Genomic DNA, 20846 nt, shown 5'->3' on the forward strand with positions numbered 1-20846 from the left:
GAATTTTCAGCTCAGTCTTGTGACTTTGTGTAATTTGTGCTTTTAATTTTGGTTTTCTTTTCATTTTGCTTCAGGGCTGGCAAGGTGAAATGAGGCAGCACTTGAAAGTAAAAAACCAGTTAAAAAGGAGAAATAGAATCAGAGAATCGATTGGGTTGGAAAAGACCTACGAGATCATCAAGTCCGACCCTTGGTCCAACTCCAGTCCCTTTACCAGATCATGGCACTCAGTGCCACGGCCAATCTCAGTTTAAAAACCTCCAGGGATGGTGAATCCACCCCCTCTCTGGGCAGCCTATTCCAATGCCTGATTACTGTCTCTGTAAAGAATTTTTTTCTGATCTCCAACTTCAGTTTCCCCTGGTGGAGCTTGAGCCCGTGCCCCTTTGTCCTGTTGCTGACTGCCTAAAATAGATTTGTCTTCTTGAAGTGCCTAACTGGACTGTTGTGCAGTGTTATCCCAGCTTTGCCATCCTTCTTTCGTGCCTTCCCTTTTCCAAAAGCTCGGTCACAACATAGTCTTTTTTCCCCTCTTTGTTCTTCTTCCTACATTGGCAACCAGTGCCAGCTGAGGTGTCTGAGTTGGAACATACGGGCTGTGTGTCTGCAGACATTTAGCAGAGTTCACATCAGCTAAAATGGAAATCTGCTCCAGTGTCATTGTTATGTTTTAGACAAAATCATCCAGGAAAGTCTCATATAACGTCACTAACATGAAAGGATCTTACAGCAGGTCCTGAATACATGCACAGGTATCATTTTACCAGGCTCTGAAACACGGCCATCTCCTGGGTGGAAAACAACAGCTGTTAGTCATGTACAGCAACACTGGCAAAACAGTGACCCAGAGATGAATAATTACATCTGAAAATCCACATCTATGCAAAAATACTTCATCCATTGCTAGGGAAGCTTACTTCATAGCTATCACTCTGCTCCATTCCTACTGGTTTAAGTGCTTGTATCTGCCAGTAAGAGTCAGTTTGAAATACCTGCAGACAGGCTGCAATAGATTATGAAGATTATGATGTTTTCTTGTGTCATTTGAACAGGTCTGGATCATTTTCTGTTTGGCCATGACCAAAATACAGATCGAAAGATAGCATTTGGACTTGCAATAACATGCTAAATACTGTTTAAAGATAATTACAAAAGCCACAAGTTAGCAGCAGATTTAGTAACACATAGTATATAAAAAGGAAATAATCATAGCTATTGCTGCATTTGATTGAATTACAATTTTTGTTAAAATGAAAATTAAATGTAGTAGGTCAAGTACATAGTGATTTTGCCTCCATTTTGCAGGGGCAATACTAAAATCTAGGCAGAGTTGAAACATCAGAAATAAAGAGTATTAATTATAAATTGGTTTTTGTGCAGTATTGCAGGGGCTGGACTGATGCTGGAGAACCAGCACACACATGTGCCCATCCAGAGAGGATTCTAAGGCATGGAGAGGTTTTCAGTCTGGAAGGAAGTGCCACATTTAGATGTTCTGAGCTTGTATGGATGCAGACTGTGTGCCTCCTTCAGGTAAGGACTTTCAACAACTGGTTAAACTAGAACAGATTGTTTAGGTAAAAGATCCCACATTCCACTTCCATACGAGAAGAAGGGGATTTCTTCAAGATTATTAATGTTATTTGATAGTACTGGGCTTCAACTTCTAAGACTAAAGACAGTCACCTCAGATGTATTGCATTCCTACAGCTGCATTTGGTTTAAGAAGAATGGATGAATGTCTGATACCACTTTACCTTTTTATTACATATAAATACATTTATGCTCTTTGAGTTCACCTGTTGGCAGCTTCCACCCTCAGAGCATGGCCAAATGGAGGAGGTGGGGAGCTCTCAAAGTGCATCAGCTGCTGATGAAATAAAAACTCACTTGGCAGAATATTCCCTTGAGAAGGTCCTGTACCTCTTTCCCTGTGCCCAGCTGCTCCTTCTTCCTTTCACCAGAAGCTTCTACCCCATCAGCTGGGCTGAATGCCAAATAAGTTGTACATGTGGCTGATCTCTAAGTAAGTAAATTTCTGTAAAGGGTACAGAATAAGAATCTTTATTTTGTTTCAAACCAAGTACTGGGTATGCTTCCAATGCAAAATTAACAACCCTAATTTAAACTCTGAGGAAATGGGAAAGAATATGTTGGTTTGGGAGGTAGACAGCTGGAGAAGATATACAGTAGTGAAAGCAGTTATGAAACAAAAACTGAATCAATCACAATCAGTTCTGCAAATGTGGCAGCCTGAAATACTTCAGGATACAAGTCCACTAATTACAAATCTGGCAACTATGCCTGTACAGATTTACCTCAGTGCTGGCAGGAAATAGGAAAATAGATCATCAAGAAACCTAACTATTATTCTTCTGGACTTCCTAATGCATCAGCAGTTTAAGTGTTGGTATTTTGATCACTCAGTTCTGGAAGAGCTGTTTGATTGTTCTCTTACAGACCAGAAATAACTTAAAGCTTTCTTAGTTCATTGTCCATCTGTCCACAATATCTTGTGTTCTCCTGTCTTGGAGGGTTTACTGTAAAAAAAATTAATGTTTTTTACTGTCAGATACAAGACTGACATATTTAGGACATCAGAGAATTTATAAATAAAAAAATACCGAATGAGCTGAAAATCTGTATGAATACACATTTTTCTTGAGGTAACAGAAAGCTTAAGTGGACTCTTGAAGCATCATTCGTGATAGAAAACTGATCAATAATAATGACAGCTCTGTATATCAATCTGTAATCTCTCCTGCAATGTGTTTATACAGGTCATTGCAGTAAACAAGAAGTGCTTTATGTCTGCCAAGTTAGAGAAAATCGCCGATTTTAAAGCAAAGTAATTTGGTTTAAAAAGGACCAAAATGAGCTACATCTAAATGACTAGGATCATCTGAGCTAAGCTAAACTCCATGGGTTTTTACTGAAACAAAATAAATGCAAGACAATGCATACTGTAACTTTCATCAGTCCTGTTACACTGGGATGTAAAGAAATTTTGGGGGTGAAAGCAACAGAAGTTTTGTTTTTATCACATAATACCTGCCCTTAGGTTTAGTTCATGTAACTTAAGGGTATTATACCAATAATTAAAAAGAATTAGAAAAAATAATGCAGCACTAAGGTAGATGATCATCTGCTTTAAGGAAAAGTAATTTCCTTGTAACTGCATTCTAAGCCTTATATTGATTTGCATTGCACAGCATCCAACTGCAACATTAATGCATAATGCAATCACAAAATTGCACACGCTGATAAAGGGAGTGACAGATGAGCTCACTATCTAAAAATCAGTATTCAAGCACAGAAGGAGTGACAGGGTAGAAGCTGGAGCTCCCCCCCCCCCAGTTTTCTCAAGATATTTCTTTGGCTTATTTATTACTCCTGAATGTCTTAGAATCCATGTCATCTAAGAATCAGCCACTCAGCATGGTTATTTCTAATAGCAAGTTATACCCTCTAGTGGTACACATAGGAAAAGGAGCCAGATAAAGATTGATTATTTCTTTTTTCATTGTTAAAGAGGCTAAATGCTATTTTATATACGTAACATAAATAACCCTATAACTTTGTATTGATTATTTCTTTTTTCATTGTTAAAGAGGCTAAATGCTATTTTATATACGTAACATAAATAACCCTATAACTTTGTATAACATCAGTATCATTGTCTGCCAAGCAGTGCTATTTAAAATGGAAAATGCACTGCATTGAGTTAACTGTCTGGGGTTAGTTAGAGCTGCTGAGTCTTGAATCACTTGTTTGCAGGTGAAACAAATTGCCACTGCAGCATCTGCAGTCCAGAATGAGTGGTTCTAGCCATGCCCAGGTCAGAGAGATATGTTCTTATATCTGAGGGCCACATTTAATTCCTACACATTAAAAGGAACTCTGTAGACAAAACAGAAATACTCAGCGGTCTCTAAATATTCCTGTGTAATAAAGTCTGTATTTCCAAACTCTGTGTGCAGTCCAGAGTTCATTCTCAAGAATTTTCTGAAAAAGCTCATAAACAGAGTTGTCTGCAGTTACCAGGTCTTTTGTTTTATTTACCAATTGAGAAAGGTTCAGAGACTGAAGTGAAAATTGTGCTGGAGAATAAAATCCAACAAATGCCCCTCTTACCAAGAAAGAGCTGGTGAACTTATTTAAAGAAGTGAGCAAATACTCTTGAATCCTTTTCCACTGATGTAGAGTCATCTAGATCCATTTGGAAAACATCTTTGTTTCCATAACAGAATATCCCCAAGTAATGGGTATCCAGGAACTCACTGCATGTCTCTGAAGTAGCACCTTAATGTGCAGTATTTGTCGTGATGTGATGACACTTGACTAGCACTGTATAATTGTGATTGTCACTTTGGTTTTGCCCTTCTGCAACTCCATTATAGCTACAAGATTTAAAAGTACTTTTGGTAGTTTCTCAGCATTCTCTGGTGGCACTGATTACTTGCCACCCCTTTTACACTATTCAGGTATCACACTGGTTCAGGCTTTAAGTCAGCTTCTAAACTAATGTTAAGCAAGATGGTGGTCAGGAACCAATTATTTTAAGGCCTCATGAAGGAAGGATTTACTATGCCTTATCTTTCTCAGCTGTAGCTCCTGGCATTAGCTTAGCTACTGCAGGGTCTTGGACCAGTGTAATCTTCAATACTTCTTGTTATCTCATTATTATTTTTTTCTTTTGCTGTGGCTGTTCTCTTTATACTCTTCTAAAGCATATAATAAAAGAATGAAAAAATTGCCCATCTCCCAGGCTGGTGCAATTTTGCTGATACTACAGTAGTAGTATAGGATCTAATTAACTTCACTTACTTTCAGCCTCCACATCACTGTTAATAAAACTGAGACAGCAGTTAAAAAAGTTCTGATAAGAATTTATTAATTTATGGTTGAGAACAACTGTGTCTGAGTGGAACGATAAGACTGCCATACTCTGTACAGAGAGTATTTTCTAGAAATCTTCTTTCCACTGCCTTGACAGAACTTGCAGTATAGAAGTTCAGGAGTGGGTGTCAGTTCACAGGCTCTCTCCCATTTACAAGGATGGCTGCATGCCCAGATGAGATGAAGGTTCAGACTTTGTTGCTACTGTTCCTATTTCAGTATGTTCAACCTTGCTGAAAAACCAATCAAGCTGTCTGACACCTGGCACAGGAGGGGGACACCAGGTGTCACCTTCCTGTGTTGAGCTGGCTAGGAAGTTTTATTACCAAATAAAAGGAAACCCAAAAATCTCAAAAAGCTAGTTCAAGCTAAAAGCTGGTAAAAGCTGGAAGGGAAGGTATTTTCTCCAACCCTTAACTTCCTCTTCCACTGGCAAAAAAATAAATATTAAAAGTTCTCTAATCTTCACTTGAATTGTCAAATTCCTCCCAGTCTGATACACTCATAACTTCTGAAGGGAAGTCAAGATGATGCTTCATTTGGTCTGCATGCCACTCTGAGAGCCATTTCTCTGTCTCCATTAAAATGGCCCTGGGCAAAGTGAGGACACAGGCAGCCATCCCAGAAATATCATCCTCCAGACGAGGTCCTTCCTCCCAGCAGTCTCTCTCTGCATCATAAATGTGGACATAGTCCACACGGATTCCTCTGTTGTGGGATCTGCCTCCCAAGACATAAATCCTGTTGTCTAAGACCGCAATGCCTGGCTCTCCATGTCCTGCAGGAAGTGGACACACATTTGTCCACTGATCAGTGCTTGGCTTATAGCAGGCAACCTGGAAATAAAGAAAAAGAGATTAGCCAAAATTGAACTTGTATCCTAGTGAGAGAGCCTGGCCATATGGCAAACTATTTAGGAAGGAATATCATCAGTCTTTTGACAGTGTGTTGATGTGTATCACTGTGTAGTGGAAGTACAGCACTCAGCAGAAAATTGTGCATAGTTGCCACATAGCTTTGAATCACAAGTTCTGACCCTGCTGCAGTAACAGCTGTATGTCATTCCAAAAATGTATACAAAAGTGAAAGAGATGGGGACGTGCTAATAAAAGCCCAGCCATAATGCATCTGTTTGCATAAGAAAAAAAGTATGCTGGAACATACAAATATGACAAATCTGCTAAGCTGTCTCTGCACCATATGTTGGAGAGTTTTAGATTTCATTGGGTACCTACTTGGATAACTGCTTTCACTTGTAAGTACCTTTTTATCATTCAGACACACTCTTCAGCTAGATTTAATTCTGCCATCTCTACTGGCTGTGTAAGAGCAGTTACTTTCTTATCTTCTTTTCCAGTCTTTAGCAGTTCTAGAAGCTGGAATAAGATTCAAGAGAATTCTCTCCAGACATCACCAGGTACTGTACCTTCAATTGCATTATACAGTGGCCATCCAACATATCCTTAACAGCACTGTCCTGCAATTAGACACTGGTAATTCAGAAGTCCTCAACTTAATAAAAATGCATGTGAGAAGACAACATAAACTCAATTTAGTTGATGTGCTCCTTACTGGGTATGTGCATGCCAATGAATGTTATCCATCAAAGATGTTTTAAAATTGCTAAGCATTCCAAGTGCCAGAGCTTTGATATTTGTGGGTGAGACCAGGTGTTCAAGACAAACAGTAAATAAATCATTGTGAGCTGTGTGGTTGAGTGGGGAGAGCTGGTGCAGCAGCCATTGCTGGGCAGACAGTTTTATTTGCATACTTTGGAGGAGAAAGACATTCCATCAGAGTGCCAGCACTCAAAGGCTCCTCCAAGGAGGACACAAGTATGACATGCTCTCACCTGGTGAACATCCCTTCTGTAGCCAGAATCATTGTTGCTGCCTCCGATCACGTAGAGCTTTCCCAGCAGTGCAGCCATCCCATGCCAAGCTCGTCTCACGGGGCCATCTGCTAAAACCTCCCAGCAGTCAGTCCTTGGGTCATAACACTGCAGCTCCTTCAAATAGTCTTCCCCTCTCCTCCCACAGGTGATGTACATCTTCCCATCCAGTGCCGCTCCCGCGTGGGCATAAACCTGTACCCCATATGGGAAAGCAAGAGGGGCAGGTCTGGGTTTATGTATTTCTCTCAGTTTCAAAGTATGGGATAGACATTAAGGGAGTGACATTCTTCATGAGTTATTCAGATATGAAAGGATTTTCTAGCAGACAATTCTTTCTAAGTGATTATAAGTGAATTTCTGAATGAAATACCCTAGAATTTCTAAAACTTCCAGAACTGCAGTGGTCTCCTTTTTTATTGTACCTTGATTAGGAGATGATTGATGCTATAACTTTTCTCCCTAGTCTACTTGGAGGGCTTTCTGTTGGTGATTTTTCTTACACAACCAGCTGTATCAGGAATGCAAGTTTTCCTACTTAGTACCACTCAGTTGAATCCTCAGGCTTTTTATATTTTCAGCACTGATGCACATTTATTATCTGTGACCTCATGAAAGCTGTTTATCCTCTTCTGCCTCTGCATCCCTTTTGTAAAATGCAGTAATATTTTTATTTTTAAGTTGTCCTGAGTTTCTCATTTGAAAGGTATTATTTGTGCTGGTCACTTGGCCCATATGTTTTAAAAGATGTAGTAGAAATCAGCATAGTTTCTTGAATGATTACTGAGGATGTTAATTTTCATCCCTAACCAAAATTCATCAAGCAGTTGTCTGTATTTATCTTTCTCCTTTGCATCACTTTTAACCTGAAAAGGGAAACTCCTCTCCTTTTTACCAGTATTAGAATTTAGAAGACTCACAATCCCAATTCCAGAATTTGTTACCCAATCTCACTTCTGTGTCCAGGAACTACAAGGTCTATAGAAACTGATGTTCCTTCTTACTGGGGCACTATCTCTTCTGATCAGCAGGAGTCAAGCCTGTTGTCAGGGCTGTAAGTGAGAAGCTTCTACTAATGTGACTCCTGGTTTGCCTGCCTGGAAGGAATGGGGATTTCCTTTGTATTATGTGTTCAATTTTAAATAGTTTAAAGGATTAACACAATGAAGGTGCAGGGAAAAACAAGAAAACACAGAAAAAAAGCATTTAACATGAAACTGTAATTTACATATATTATTTTCTTGTTCTTCATTTATACCATATACAGAGGCTACTGTTTTCCATCTGACTATCAGCAAATTAAAGTTACATATGAGAAAAACATCTAAAAAGATTAAATCAGTAATTGGGGAACTGTAGTAGTGTGTGTGGCTAATGCACTCCTTACCTCCTTCTTCAGAGGTGTCACATATTCCCAAGTGTTGCTTTTAGGGTCATACCTCTCCACTTCCCTCAGGTCTTCATGGTAATCTCGGCCTGCCACTGCATATATATAGTTGTCCACAACACAAACACTGAGGTCAGCATGTTCCTGCTGCAGGGACTGGATCTGGAACCACCTGTTGTGTCGTGGGTCATACCTTGTAAAAGAATGGGATCAAAGGAAGTTTTTCCCACAGCCACAGAATCATTGCTGGAATACCAGGCAGCACCACTGCTGGGGGTTGCTGCACTGCCTTTGGCTGAGATTGAGCTCAGCTGTAAGCAAAGTGAAATTTGGCATTGCCAGCATTTTACTATTAGCAAGGTTTTCTGATTCTATTTTTAGAAGATGTATTTTAGCTGACATAATCATGCTATAAAAGCCTGTGTTTTCCATTATCTTCCATACACTGCTGTCAGGTTACATATCAAAATCTCTGTTTGCACAAAGCCATTCTACAAGGTAAAACAGTCTAAAAATAGCACAAAGACTAAATCTAGATCATCAAGAGCACAAGAAAGGCATAAATATGTAGTGGGTTCTTTGATCCTTTCCACCAAATATGTGCTGCTCAAAGTGAACCTCATGATTCCCTTTCAGATCAAACTATCTCATCTGGAAATTTTAGTTACAAAGAAAACTGGATGTGAAGTGAAACTATGCATGCCATAAAATAAGAGCAGTTCAGCCAAGACCAGTAAAAATGACCACAATATAAAGACAACAGGGTTTATATCTGTTTTTGCAATGTAATAGGCATGAAGGTCTAAATCTGATCCCTCCTCCTGCTGTTTTCCCTGTTAGAGAGTAATTGCTATAAAAGGACCCTGGAATGCTACTATTGTGCTCACAGATTCTTGATAATCTATTGGGAATACCATTTTACTTAAAACCCCAATTGGGTTGCTATATTTGTCCCATTGCACTGGGACAAAAACTATGCATAGAAGACTTCCAGAAAATCCAAGTTCAAAAGCATCTAGACAACCTAGAATTCTAGGTTCCCACACCTTTAATACTTCCCCCCACCAAGAGGGCAGAAAGCAGCACATGTAATTCTCCTGAATGAGTAGCTGTTCCTACCCTGTCAGGCTTGGCTTGGCTTCATCCCATCAGCTGGAAGCTTCCTGTTACTACGAGGCTCGTTTCTTGTGTTCTCTTTCAGTGAGGCTCCTTCTCAGTTCCTGATCTTTTGGCTAGCAAGGGTACTGACTGTGCTATTGGCTTACTGACTCAGAAACAGGCAACAGAGTGGCAATAAAAATAATAGCAGGATTATCCTTATCTTACCTCCAACACCTGGACTCTGCTCGAAAACCACTTACATTGTTGTCTCCACCAATTAAATATACAAAATTATTGAGAACAGCAATCCCTTGGTTGGACATTCTGGGGGCTAGTGCAGCTGTGAAGTGCCTCCACTCTCCCAACAAGGGGTTCAGATACTTGGCTTGGTCACTGAGGACAATGGATGGAGTAGAATGCATCCCTCCAAATCCCACTACACACTGGAACTCTGATCTCAGCTGTGTCTGGGAGCTCTGGAGCATTGGCTGAAGACATTCATTTTTGTGGTACATTAATGCATCTGCAACTGTGTCTTTTAAAGGACATGGACTCAGTTTGTCATGAAGCCTTTGCAGGATCTGGGGTTCCATCAGAGGAAAACGAACTGTCTCAAGTAGCTTAAGGGGCTCCATCAGGGAGACCTGATCTGCCTCCAGTTGCTCTGGAGAATAATGATAAAACAGTGCTCCATCATAAACTTCAAACTCATAGTTAACCTCCAAACGGTTGCTGCTGAGAAGGGAGTAGACCTTTTGCAAGGGTAGCTGTCGGTACACTTGTGTCCTTGAGAAAGCTGTGAAGTTCTTCAAAATGTAGGAGTCCAGCTGATCACTCAAATGCCTCAAGTCATAGTGGTCAGCAAGTCTGTACACGTCAAGGATGTTCTCTTCATCTACCCAGGACATGAGGAAATCACAACAGAACTTGATGACTTCTGGAATCTGCAAGAGAGAGGTATTTTTCAGTTTAAACACCACCTGCCTCATGCTTGGGAGGCAGGGGACAGAAGCCTGGGATGACTGTAAGAACATTGTCCACAAGTTGACTGCTCTCCTCACAGTCTGATCACCATGCCCTATTCACCTTTCCCCAGAGAAAAGGAACTCAACGTGGGTTCATACATGAATGTAACAGATCTTCCAGCCACACTGCACTGCAAGTCTATGAGCTTGGCTTCAGGTGCAGCAGCAATGTGTCTTCCAAGACATATGGGGCACAGGACAGCCAGGCTGCCTACTCTGTTAGGCTCCCTAGGATCAGTCAGGAACATGGAGGGCATGGAGGACATGGCAAATACAGTCACTCTGTATTTGTTCTTTCAGAGCACTATAGACATACTATATCAAAGACTGTATCTGTAACAAATATATCACTCAAGAACACAGGAAGTCATTGGAAAGGAAAATGAGTACTTAGTTTTGTCTTCTGAATACAATTTAAAGTTGTATCTGGCAGGAGGAACTACTGGCAAGCAAAGAACTGCTGACCAAGACCCCCTCTGCTAACAAAGTGGTGCTAAGTATGTAAAAATCAACCAAAGCAAGCACTCATGGGGTTCTAGACTTGGTACCAAGGCCTTGTGCAGTAGTTACCTGCAGGGGAAATTAGAGAGAAAAACCTGTCTTAGAGGCATTGTGAACCCTGCACTTAGTCAGAAACCATAGTGGTAGGATTTCCTGTAGAAAGGTCAGGAGAGGTTATGTGCCTGTGGAGTCAGTTGGGGGAAGACCTTGAGCAGCACAATTTCTGGGCAGCAAACCCTGTCCTTTACCACAGGCCAGAGGTATTCTGTTTCAGGGAAGCTTTCATAAGCAGATCAGTGGAAGGGAATGCTGTATAACATAGTCCTCTGGATGAAATGGTAAATGTTTGTAAGTAATGAAGTCACTAGCACAAATGAGATGTGCAAGGACTCATTCATTGTTCCTACCCTTCCATAGTTAGTTCTAGTGGATACAGCACCCCAGAAATCCTTATCCAGATCCATGTTCCTATTCACCCCCTCACCCTCCATCTAACCAAATATCCATGTTTTCTGTTTCTTTCATTGTTCATTTCTGGCTTCTTTTTTGTCACATCTCCCAGTACCTCACCTGAAGCTGACAGGCTGCAGCTAAGGTTTCCTGTACACTGTTCACACTGAGTTCCAGCTCAGAAGTGTAAATGAAGTTCAAGATTTTACACATTGCATTGTAGGAGATGCCATGAATATGAACTTCTTGTTGTTCCATCTCTCTCAGTCCTCCTGCAAACATTCCTCTGCAAAACAGACAATGGCACATGCTATGGCAGATTTGCATTGAAGCTATTTTCAGTTTGCTTATCTTATGTTGTCCTGGGAACATAAAAAATACTCAGAAGGATAAAAACCTAGCTAGACACTTCTTCTCTAAGCTAATGATACAAAGAGTACAGGTCTTCAATGACCTACGAAAGTAACTCTTCATTCTGCAGGAAAACAGTAGGGGCCACCTAAAAGTTAAAGTTCACAGCTGAAGGACTTAAATACAGACCCAGGACATATGGACAGTCAATGGTCAAAGGCAGATACTCTGGCTGTGGGGGAAGAGTTAAAACAGAGGAACTTGGGACTTGAGGATTTTTTTCTAAGCTAGACCAGTTCTTCCTCCAGTTAGAAGTTTGTCTGGATTGCCTTGTGATTTGTTTGTTTGCTCTATGGAAATATAGTCAGTTCAAGAAACTGCTCATCAATTTGACTGGGGAATGCCTGGTTTAATGCACAGTGAGCCAGACAATGGGCAAATAACAGAGTGACCCACTTCCAGTGACTTTTTGTTTATTATGAAATGATCACCACAATGGGCAAAGTCTTACAATGCTAAGGATATGTTAATAGCCACTTAGGCAGAAGACATCTCTTCATACAGTCTCTCCTCTTTATAAACCTCCAAGTACCACAGGCAGTGGATTTAGTGGAGGTAAGCTCAGTGTGCAGGAACAAGAGCTTTACTTCTGTAGAGAAACAACAGAGAGATGAATAAAGCCACAGTTAGTATATTGAACACATTCAGCTCCATCTTATGGGTCTGACTTTAGATCCAGAGGCAGTGTGCCAAGGCAGAAGATTTGGGTGCTGCAGGTTCAGTAACATTCAGACACATGCTCGTTACTGCCAGACTGAGGTGTACCTGAAATAGTCACAGGACGCAGCGAGCAGTATGCGATGAGCCTCAATGGGTTTCTCCTCCACTACCAGCACTACATCGAAGAGGATGCTGCTGTCTCGGAGGGACACCAGGCCACTGAGCAGGGCCTGCGAGTGCTCGGCACTGCGGTACGTGTTGCTGCTGCGCTGCTGGAGGGAGGGCTCCACTTGAGCTTTGTGTGGCTGAGTCAGCTCCTGGTCCTCCGCCATCCCAGGCAGAAATGCTCAGCCACAGCTGTAGCAGAATGAAATCTGTGAGGCAACAGAATCAGCAAAGGTTTGTGCCTTTTGCTTTACAAATGGTCCTCTGACCCCTGCCCGTCACTGAAAATAAATCAAAGCAACCCTTCAGTCAATGGAGAGACAGTTCTGCCCTGAAGAAATTATTCTGAATTATAATACTGGAAATAGGCAGATGGACATCAGCACACCAAAGTGGCAGAACATGGGTTTTCAAACAAGTATTCTAACTCTTGGGTTTTCAGTCCAAGAGTCAGAGTATGTATCACATGGGGATAACTGTTTTTCTTAGCAAGAGTTTCATATCCCAATCCATGACCAAAACCCTTTACTTCTTTTGAATTTCTGCATCATTTATAATAAAAAAACAGACTGAATTTTTGCCAAATTCCAAATTGCCTAATATCCTCAGGTAACTTTGCTGCAATATAAACTGCATCTTCCATCTGTCTCTTGACCAGAGAATCAGAGTTCTCCTCTCTCCCTGTCTTTGCTTTTTCCATTTTCTGTAGCTGAGCACATTTCTAACTATAATTTTGCAAAATACTGTATGAAACTCAGGCTTCAAAGTGAGTTCTCTTTTGTGACAACTTCAAGCTATTGTGCACAACTGCTCTCCATTTCCCTGTGATTCCCTGCAGAGAGAAAGTATTTCCTCCGGCACACACACTGCACAGGGCTACCCTGTACCTTTCTCTGCTGTTGCCACTGACATAGCGGGAAGGTCCCCTATGGCACACAGGGAAACACCTGTAAAAAGCTGGCTGGAAATGATTGTGTTTCGTGTCTATGGTTAAGCACTCAAAGTCTCATGAGTCCTCTTCTACCATCCTGTAATTTACCCTTTCCATTGTCTTTGAAGAATGTCAGAAGTTGTAGCAGTTACAGCTTATAGACTCTATCCAGTTGTCAGCGCATTAAAAAACACCCCAAATTAGCAAAAGGAAATAACTGAGCTGATATGGCTGCTTAACACATTTATAGCAGCCTCTCCTCTCCTCCAGCGGCCTGGGAAACAGCTTAGAGGCAGAGGGGACAGTCACAAGGGGTTATCAGCAGTCAGGGAAGCAAAAGCAGAACAAACCCAGCAAATCCAAACAAACAGTGAAGAAATGGAACCATTGTTTAATTGTGCCAGCAACAGACAGCGAGTGCAGCACACAGGAAATCTCTCAAAGCACTGCAGATATGGGCAGTGAGGAAGGAGCTACCTGGGTGACACCAAGAAATATGAAAATGTTTATTGTGCTGCCTGAGAGAAGTTAGCCTGCACTGTCCAAAACAAAAGGAAACTAGCTAGGTGGCATTGCATGGTGAATGGGATGGAAAAATCCCTTAAAGAGTATATTAATGTTTGTCTGCTCTTTCCAGCAAAACCAAGACAGCAGCTCAGAAGAGGAGCTTGGATGAGACATCCTTCTGGGGAGCACTCAGGTCGATTATACAGGGGAAACTATCCATCATCAGCTGAAGAGATGAGTAATGGATTATTTTCCATGACAGGTTGATGCTTTTCCTAGAAATAAAATGGAAGCAGACAAAACATTACTGTATCATTTGATCTGCTCCTGGGGAATACTAAGAGTGATGGATTAAGGCAAGGGGGATAATACAGAAAGAAAGGCAATCAAAACAATGAGTGTCATAAGATGTTGATCAGTAATTTCCCATTTTACCAAAAGGGAATAAATGCAACAAAACCAAAGTAAGGTGAGATATGATCCAAATGAGGAACTGATTCAGATTAATTCTGTTAATGCAGTTTAATGTGGCTAATGCTCCACAATGGGTTACATCTTTTGCTCTTCTTAGAGAGCTGTACAAAAGAAGCCTCTGTGAGAGTAAAATCATTGTATCAAAAAGCAGAAGTGAAAGTAACAAACAACCTATTTTCTGAATTCAAAGGCTTTTCATGAGTAGGGGAAATGGCATGAAATGGCCTGACCTTTGATACAATCTCCCAGTGTGTCATGCAGTGCAGTCCTTGGCGGAAGAGAGGTGAGGGAAGATAATGAAAGATAAAACTCCACAGGTCACTGAACCCCTGTAGCAAGTGTGAGCAAAGACATGTACTGTAGTTTCCAGAGAGAGAGAATGATATATGCAGCATAGGGTGAGAAACCTGTACAATCATGCCAAGCCTTTATTTATCTACTTTTAATTCATATGACTGTAGACAGCTACTATTCAGAATATATTCTGTATCCAAATAAAGAGTAACAGAAAGGGGATGAAGCTTTTGACATGTAAAGCCCCAGAAGGGACCGGGTCTTACAAGCTGGGTGACTGGAACCAGGAGTATCAAGTGGTATTATGAAACACAGTAAATAAACAAAAATTATAAAAAATAGGAAAATAAATAATTCAGGGATTCTATACCCTGTATGAAAATTAATATCTGCACAGCTTTCAGTGACAAGTGGGGCTGTCTTAAAGCCCTGCAGGGAGTTTATCTCACTGCTAGTTCTAGTAGATTTGGACTTGAATTATCCCACAACTATTACCAGTAGCTGAACAAACCAGCCCTTCTGGCAGAGCTGTGGTAAGCCCAGTGTGGTCAAACACAGATGGTGGGAGTGCAGCTGAACCATCCTCCACAGCTGATTTTTGGCTAGTCAACAGCTGAGCCTACAGATATTTCCTATATTCTACTCTCTGAATTTTGTCCGTTCCTACTTCTTGTTCTCAAGTTCTGCCCCTGGGTTGTACCTTGGGTGTGTCTGGAGCACAGAGACACAACAATATGGAAACTCACCACTCTCTGTAGCTTCCCATGAGTATTTTGCTACCCACAGTTACTTGCCACTGACCAGTTTTGGGTGTGTAGGTCAAGTGTCAGTGGTGCTGTGGAAAACATGTTGAATACTTCTGAGTGGGTACAGTGTATGTGGTCTAAAGTTTGCCAGCACTCATAACCTCTTTTTGTACATGGATATGTGAAGTTTCTTATTCCCACTGTGGCTACTCAGTGAATCTATGTCCTGTTTTGTGCATAGTTTTAACCAGGGGTAACAGACTGCTCTAGAAAAATTCTCACTCCAATCATTTTAATGAACTGTTTCCAACATATCAAATTAAAGGTGAGCATTTGTGGTATTAGTCTATGGTACCTGACTAACATAGGTGGTTAAGTCTTCCTTGAGCCAAAAGCCAAGGAAAGCCTCTAAACTCCAACCTATGTAGTTTTAGGAGCTGGTAGAAAAGACAAAAAAACCCCCCATGAATGGCAAAACCCTCAGGGGTACCTAGAAAGATGACTGCTCTTTTTCAGTAGACTGAAATTTTCTATATTCTGGGTCTAGATTCTATTTAGGAATGAAGAGAAGCCAGCCATGCCTTGCAATGGAGGGAGTATGAAGGAAATGTACCACTTCCTTCTATTTGCTGTATTATGCACTGTCTCACTAGTGGTCTCTGGTAACAAGCTACAGTGTCTCAGTGACTTGCTGGTAACTCTGTGTCAGTATCTTGTATTCGAACTTCATTTCCACAACATGTTTCTGCAGACTACTGGCATGAAAAAGCAGAAATCTTAGGTTTCTGAATATTCAACTGAAATAACTCCTTAACTGCCCATGACAAGTGTCATGGTTAATTTTTTTAAATCAAAAACCCCTCTCTGATCCACAACAGAACATGTGTTTTCAAAACAAAGGTATGTGGCTTATGTCTGAGGAAGCTGGCACTGGGAGAGGAGGAATTTAGGGAATGGACTGTAGCTTCATCATCCAAATGGCAAAATACTGAGAAACTGGTGTGCTGGCTTGCTCTTGTACTCACTGAAAATCCTCCTCCTCCTTTTAAGAACACAAGGCTTAGGAATGGAAGAGCTCAGCTAGAAGGAAGAGAAGGGAGGAAGGGAAAAGTTAATGGCATGGCAGTGCCTGCCCTACCTAAATAGGTGCTGAGCAATTGTTACACCACGGTGTGTCTGTGCTGCCCTTGTTTTCTGGTGAGACAGTTCATGCACTGATCCTGTGCTTTGAATTTGGTGTAGATAATTCAGAGTGCTGAATCTGTTGTTGGTGTTACATGGTATGACACACACCCAGCCAAGTCTGCACCCCTCCTATGACCAGCACCCAGGCCATGGAGTGATGCTGCTATTCTGTGGTGCATGTGTGGATTTGGGGGTGGCTTTTTGGTTAAGTTGTGCTGACAGCCTTGATTCTCTACTGTAGACAAATGGCTGGATGCAGGAAGGATTATCCAAGTTAGTTTCTATGGAAACTCAGACATTTTTGTATTCAAGAGCTTGTGGCTGTCAGTTACATCTCTACAAAGAAGTGTTTTACGCAGATAGTGATATTTCCTTGTGCATCAGCTGCGCCCAAAATAACCCAGAGCTTGCTGGTGTCGGGTATCCAAAGCTGTTTAGCTTACTGCCATATGGACAGGTGGCTCCAGCTCGGTGGGGGTCCCAGGCTTTCTTAGAATTGTGGAATAATTTAGACTGGAAAGAAACTTGGGAGGTCTCTAGTCCAATCTGTGCTCGAAGTAGGGAAACCTTCAAAATCAGGTCAGGATGCTGAGAGCAATGTCTAGTGAAGTGCAAAATCTCCATCCTTTGTCAATAATCAGAAAACTGATTGTTTAACCACCAGATTTGGGGTTTTTATCCATCTGAATTTTTTTTCCCTGCAGTTTGTGATGCCTCTCACTCACTGCACTGTGCACCACAAAGAAGAGTTTGGATCTACATTTTCCTGTACCCTTTTGGTAGCTTAAAAAATGGCTACTGGCTCTGCCCTTATCCTTTCCTTCCCTGTATGAACAAACTCAGTCTTCCTGCCTTGCCCTTGCTTGTACATGTTCCTGCCCCCTGTGGTTCCTCCACTCATCTCTTGGGGTTTTCTTTCAGTACAGAGCTCAAAGCTGGGCATGGTGCATTCAGATTTTCTGGGCTTGTAAGTGCTGATTAGAGTGGGAAATAATAATTTCTTGTGACCTCTTGCTAACACAGCCCAGTATGAAAGCTGGGCCCTATGGGGGAGTCATATTCAACTTGCTGCTCCTCAGGACCCCCAGGCTCTCTTCTTCCAAAGCTGCCTTCTAGCCAGGCTTGTCTCCAGTACATGGAGTTACTCTGACCCAGGTGCATGGTTTTGCTTTTGACATTGAAATTTATGTAGCTCCTCTTGGTCCACTCTCACAATCTGCTGATGCCCCTCATTGCAGCTCTGTCCTCTTTCTTGCAGGCCATATTTGTCAGAGCTTTTCCCTAATACAGAACCACCAGTGTGTTGTGCTGGTTGTGATGCAAATACATCAGGCTCTTAAAAGTCTTAGTGCACTGAGGGAAATTTAATATCTGTGCCCCAAGGCTTTCCACATCTTCATTTCTCCCTAGGGAGTAACAAGGGTTAGGATCTAAACCAGGCATCAGCTGCAAGGCTGGCAAGATGCAAGACTAGAGCAAAATGCTGGTTGTGCTGAGTCCGAGGGGTTGCAGATGCAGAGGCAGAACCTGGCTCTGTACCACAATTCCAGCAGGGCAGGGGGCACACAAACCAACACATCAGCTGGTCACGGAGTGTGCAGAAAGGGGAGGCAGCTGGCTGCCTGCCAAAACAGTTCAGAAAACAACTGTAAAGCCACAAACAATGTAAAATGAAGAGCAAAACTATTGTTTGTTCTAACTGGAGCGCACAAACCGGAATAATTCACCAGCTACATGATAATTTGTAACGGGCACTTGTGAGATTGTTTGCTACATGGAAGACAATTAAGTTCACCACTATGTGTAGACAAGACTTAACCCAGTTTCACGCCTTCTGAAGGAAAAGGGAGGAGAAGGAGGGGGAAGGAAAGGCAGCAGCTTTGCCCAGCAGTGCTTCTTTCAGAATCGTCCCTCTGTACGTTCACAGCTGCACTAAAATAAATCTTTCTGAAATCCTGCCCTTTAGGAACCTTCTACAAACACAAGCAACAACCCTAACAACTCCTTTGGACCAGGATCCCCTCCAAAGGAAAAAATGAGCATATCTGGTACTCTGTAATATCTCAGCATTATTTTTGAACACTCAGATGATGAGATGCCTTTCCCTGCTCCGCACACACGATCTCCCTTTACGTCACCGATGGAAATTCGCAGTCACACACTCTGGGCTGTTGCTGAGCCATTTGCAGTTTCCAGCATCAGGAGTATGGTTGGAGTGTGGGAGGAAACCAAAGGGCGTGGCTTGGCAAGCAGCTTTTGTGACCTCCACTGACTCACAAATTTTGGCATTCATTCCTTTCAGAAAACACCTGGGCTCTTTCTGTTTTGTTTATTCCCCCCCCGCCCAAGACTATTACATGTTATTTCTAAGATGTAACAAGAATAAAACATCTCATATTTAATATGTATATGGCAAAACAACCATGAAATGTATCTATATTTAAATATATGGATATTTAAAATAATTTTCCCCTAGCATAACCTAAAAAGTGTGAGATTTCTAACCTGAATGTTTTGCCTTAACCATAACAAGTTTGCATCTTACCCAAATTCACTGAATTGTTACATTTTCTGTTGTGCATTTTAGGAGGTGACCTGTGGCCCAAATGCTACCAAGAAATTGTAATAAGGAAAACAAAAATTAAATATAGTACTAAAATGCTTTCTCTTATGGCTTCATCATCGTTTGAAAAGTTTGATTAATTTTTTTTTATTCTTGCTCCTAATCTTGAAACAAGACTTATTTCTTAATCCAAATCTTTCAATAGTCATGTTCTGGTTTGGATGGAGTAGCTGCTTGTCTTTGAAGGAAGGATTGTAAACCAACAAGATTTAGGCAGGGTGTACCTGCTTACCCTAAAAACAACTGGCCTACCATTAAAGTTCCATTTTTTTCCAGACTCAGGACACAGCATTTAGTGCTCTGTCCAGACAGACCCGGTAAACCTCTCAGGAATGTGTTCTGACCAAATCACTTTAATTATCCCAAGAATTCTTAGAAAGCCTCCCAAAAATCCTGAAGTCTTTCCCATGATGAGAACAACACCTTTTTTTTAAATGAGGTTTCTATGGGATTAAACTCTTTAAGGAACAACTATGCCAAAATAGACAGTTTATAAATCAGTCAATGGTACATGTTCAATGAATCTTGAGACTCAGCAAGTTGGCAAGACTTGAACCTGGTTTGTGGTACTGCTTAAACCAATCAGGACTCTTTAGTATTCTAACAAATAGAGAGTGAGAAAAGAGTTAGAAAGAGTCAGAAAAGAGGCAGAAAGTAGTTATTTCTCTGCCAAATACAATTAAGTGACCTGGAAGAGAGCAAAGGTCTCTTCCAGCACGTTCCAGCTCCCATCTCTCTATCAAACATGAATTTGTTCATATTCTTCAGCCCATTAATTTTATCCCTGGAGGGATCTGTGGGTTCTGCGCTGCACCTGGGACATTTTCCCCCGAGGAACACAGAACGGGCAGTTCCCTCTGCGGGGCAAGGCCAGCTGGGGTGGCACAGCCCTGGAGGGGCAGCCAGGCCGGTGCCGAGGAGGTGGGAGCCACTGGGGCACCGTCCCGGTTTCACGGTCCCTTCCCGGCTGACAAACCCCTCGGCGGGTCCCGCTGTGGCCGCCCCCGGCCCGGCCCGCTCCCGCCGGGGCTTCGGTGCGGGCGGCAGCACCACGGCCAGGGCTGCGGGGCCCGGCGGTGCCGCCCCCGCCCCGGCACCTGCCGCCGCCCCCGGTCAGCCCCGCACCGGCACCGCTCCCGTTCCCCCCGGCACCCCCGCGCCGGGCCGGGCCAGGCTGCGGGGGCTCCTCGGCACCCCCGGGGAACGCGCAGCGCCGGGACCGGCAGGGCAGCCCCGGGCGGACCCCACGCCCCCGCCCGTCCCGCAGCACCTACCGGGAGCGGCGGCGGCGCCTCCGCCTTCATGTGCGACCCGGAACCCGCCGGGCGAGGGAGGGGCGGCGGCGGCCGGAACCGGGGCGGGTGGCGGGGGCGGCCCCCGGCGCCGCCCGAGGGCCCGCGGGTACCGGCGGAGCGGCGGCGGCGCGGCCGGGCCCGGTGAGCGCCGGGTCGGTCCCGCCGCGGCTGCTCCGGGGGCTGCGGCGGCCGCGACCCTCGGGGCTGGTGCCGGCGGCGCGCCCGGACGGGACTACATTTCCCAGCGAGCCTCGCGCCAGCTCTCGCGAGACGTGGCCAGACCGGCGCCGGCGCTTCATTT

The 20846-nt window shown here is 42.9% G+C and overlaps 1 protein-coding gene and 1 long non-coding RNA gene across 11 annotated transcripts in view; one reads left to right on the forward strand and one right to left on the reverse strand.

Annotated features, from left to right (window-relative positions):
• The window catches only part of LOC139679766 (uncharacterized), a 21049-nt gene extending 1767 nt beyond the window's left edge, over positions 1-19282 (forward strand). The window contains exons 3-6 of one of the 6 annotated variants that reach the window (XR_011699237.1): positions 75-1533; positions 6257-6316; positions 12499-12576; positions 14059-19282. This is a non-coding gene — a long non-coding RNA (uncharacterized lncRNA). Of the gene's footprint in view, positions 1-74; positions 1534-6256; positions 6317-12498 lie in introns of all 6 variants that reach the window. The other 5 variants (XR_011699239.1, XR_011699236.1, XR_011699241.1 and 2 more) reach the window with 5 other exon arrangements.
• KLHL22 (kelch like family member 22) lies at positions 4878-20757 on the reverse strand. Of its 5 annotated transcripts, none has more exons than XM_071571792.1 (7): positions 20525-20757; positions 12431-12682; positions 11375-11540; positions 9504-10222; positions 8178-8370; positions 6752-6985; positions 4878-5735 (listed from the first exon to the last, which is right to left on the reverse strand). In XM_071571792.1, exons 2-7 carry the CDS (start codon positions 12655-12657, stop codon positions 5358-5360), a joined length of 1917 nt encoding a protein of 638 aa, XP_071427893.1. In that variant the 5' UTR covers positions 12658-12682; positions 20525-20757; the 3' UTR covers positions 4878-5357. The 5 variants fall into 5 exon arrangements, with proteins under 5 accessions (XP_071427893.1, XP_071427892.1, XP_071427895.1 ...); XM_071571791.1 differs by having other exon boundaries at positions 12431-12699; XM_071571794.1 differs by lacking the exon at positions 20525-20757 and adding an exon at positions 14633-14953.
• Between the last annotated feature and the right edge of the window lie 89 nt (positions 20758-20846).

Source organism: Pithys albifrons, chromosome 17 (genome assembly GCF_047495875.1).
Source record: "Pithys albifrons albifrons isolate INPA30051 chromosome 17, PitAlb_v1, whole genome shotgun sequence".
NCBI classification, from domain to species: Eukaryota; Metazoa; Chordata; class Aves; order Passeriformes; family Thamnophilidae; genus Pithys; species Pithys albifrons.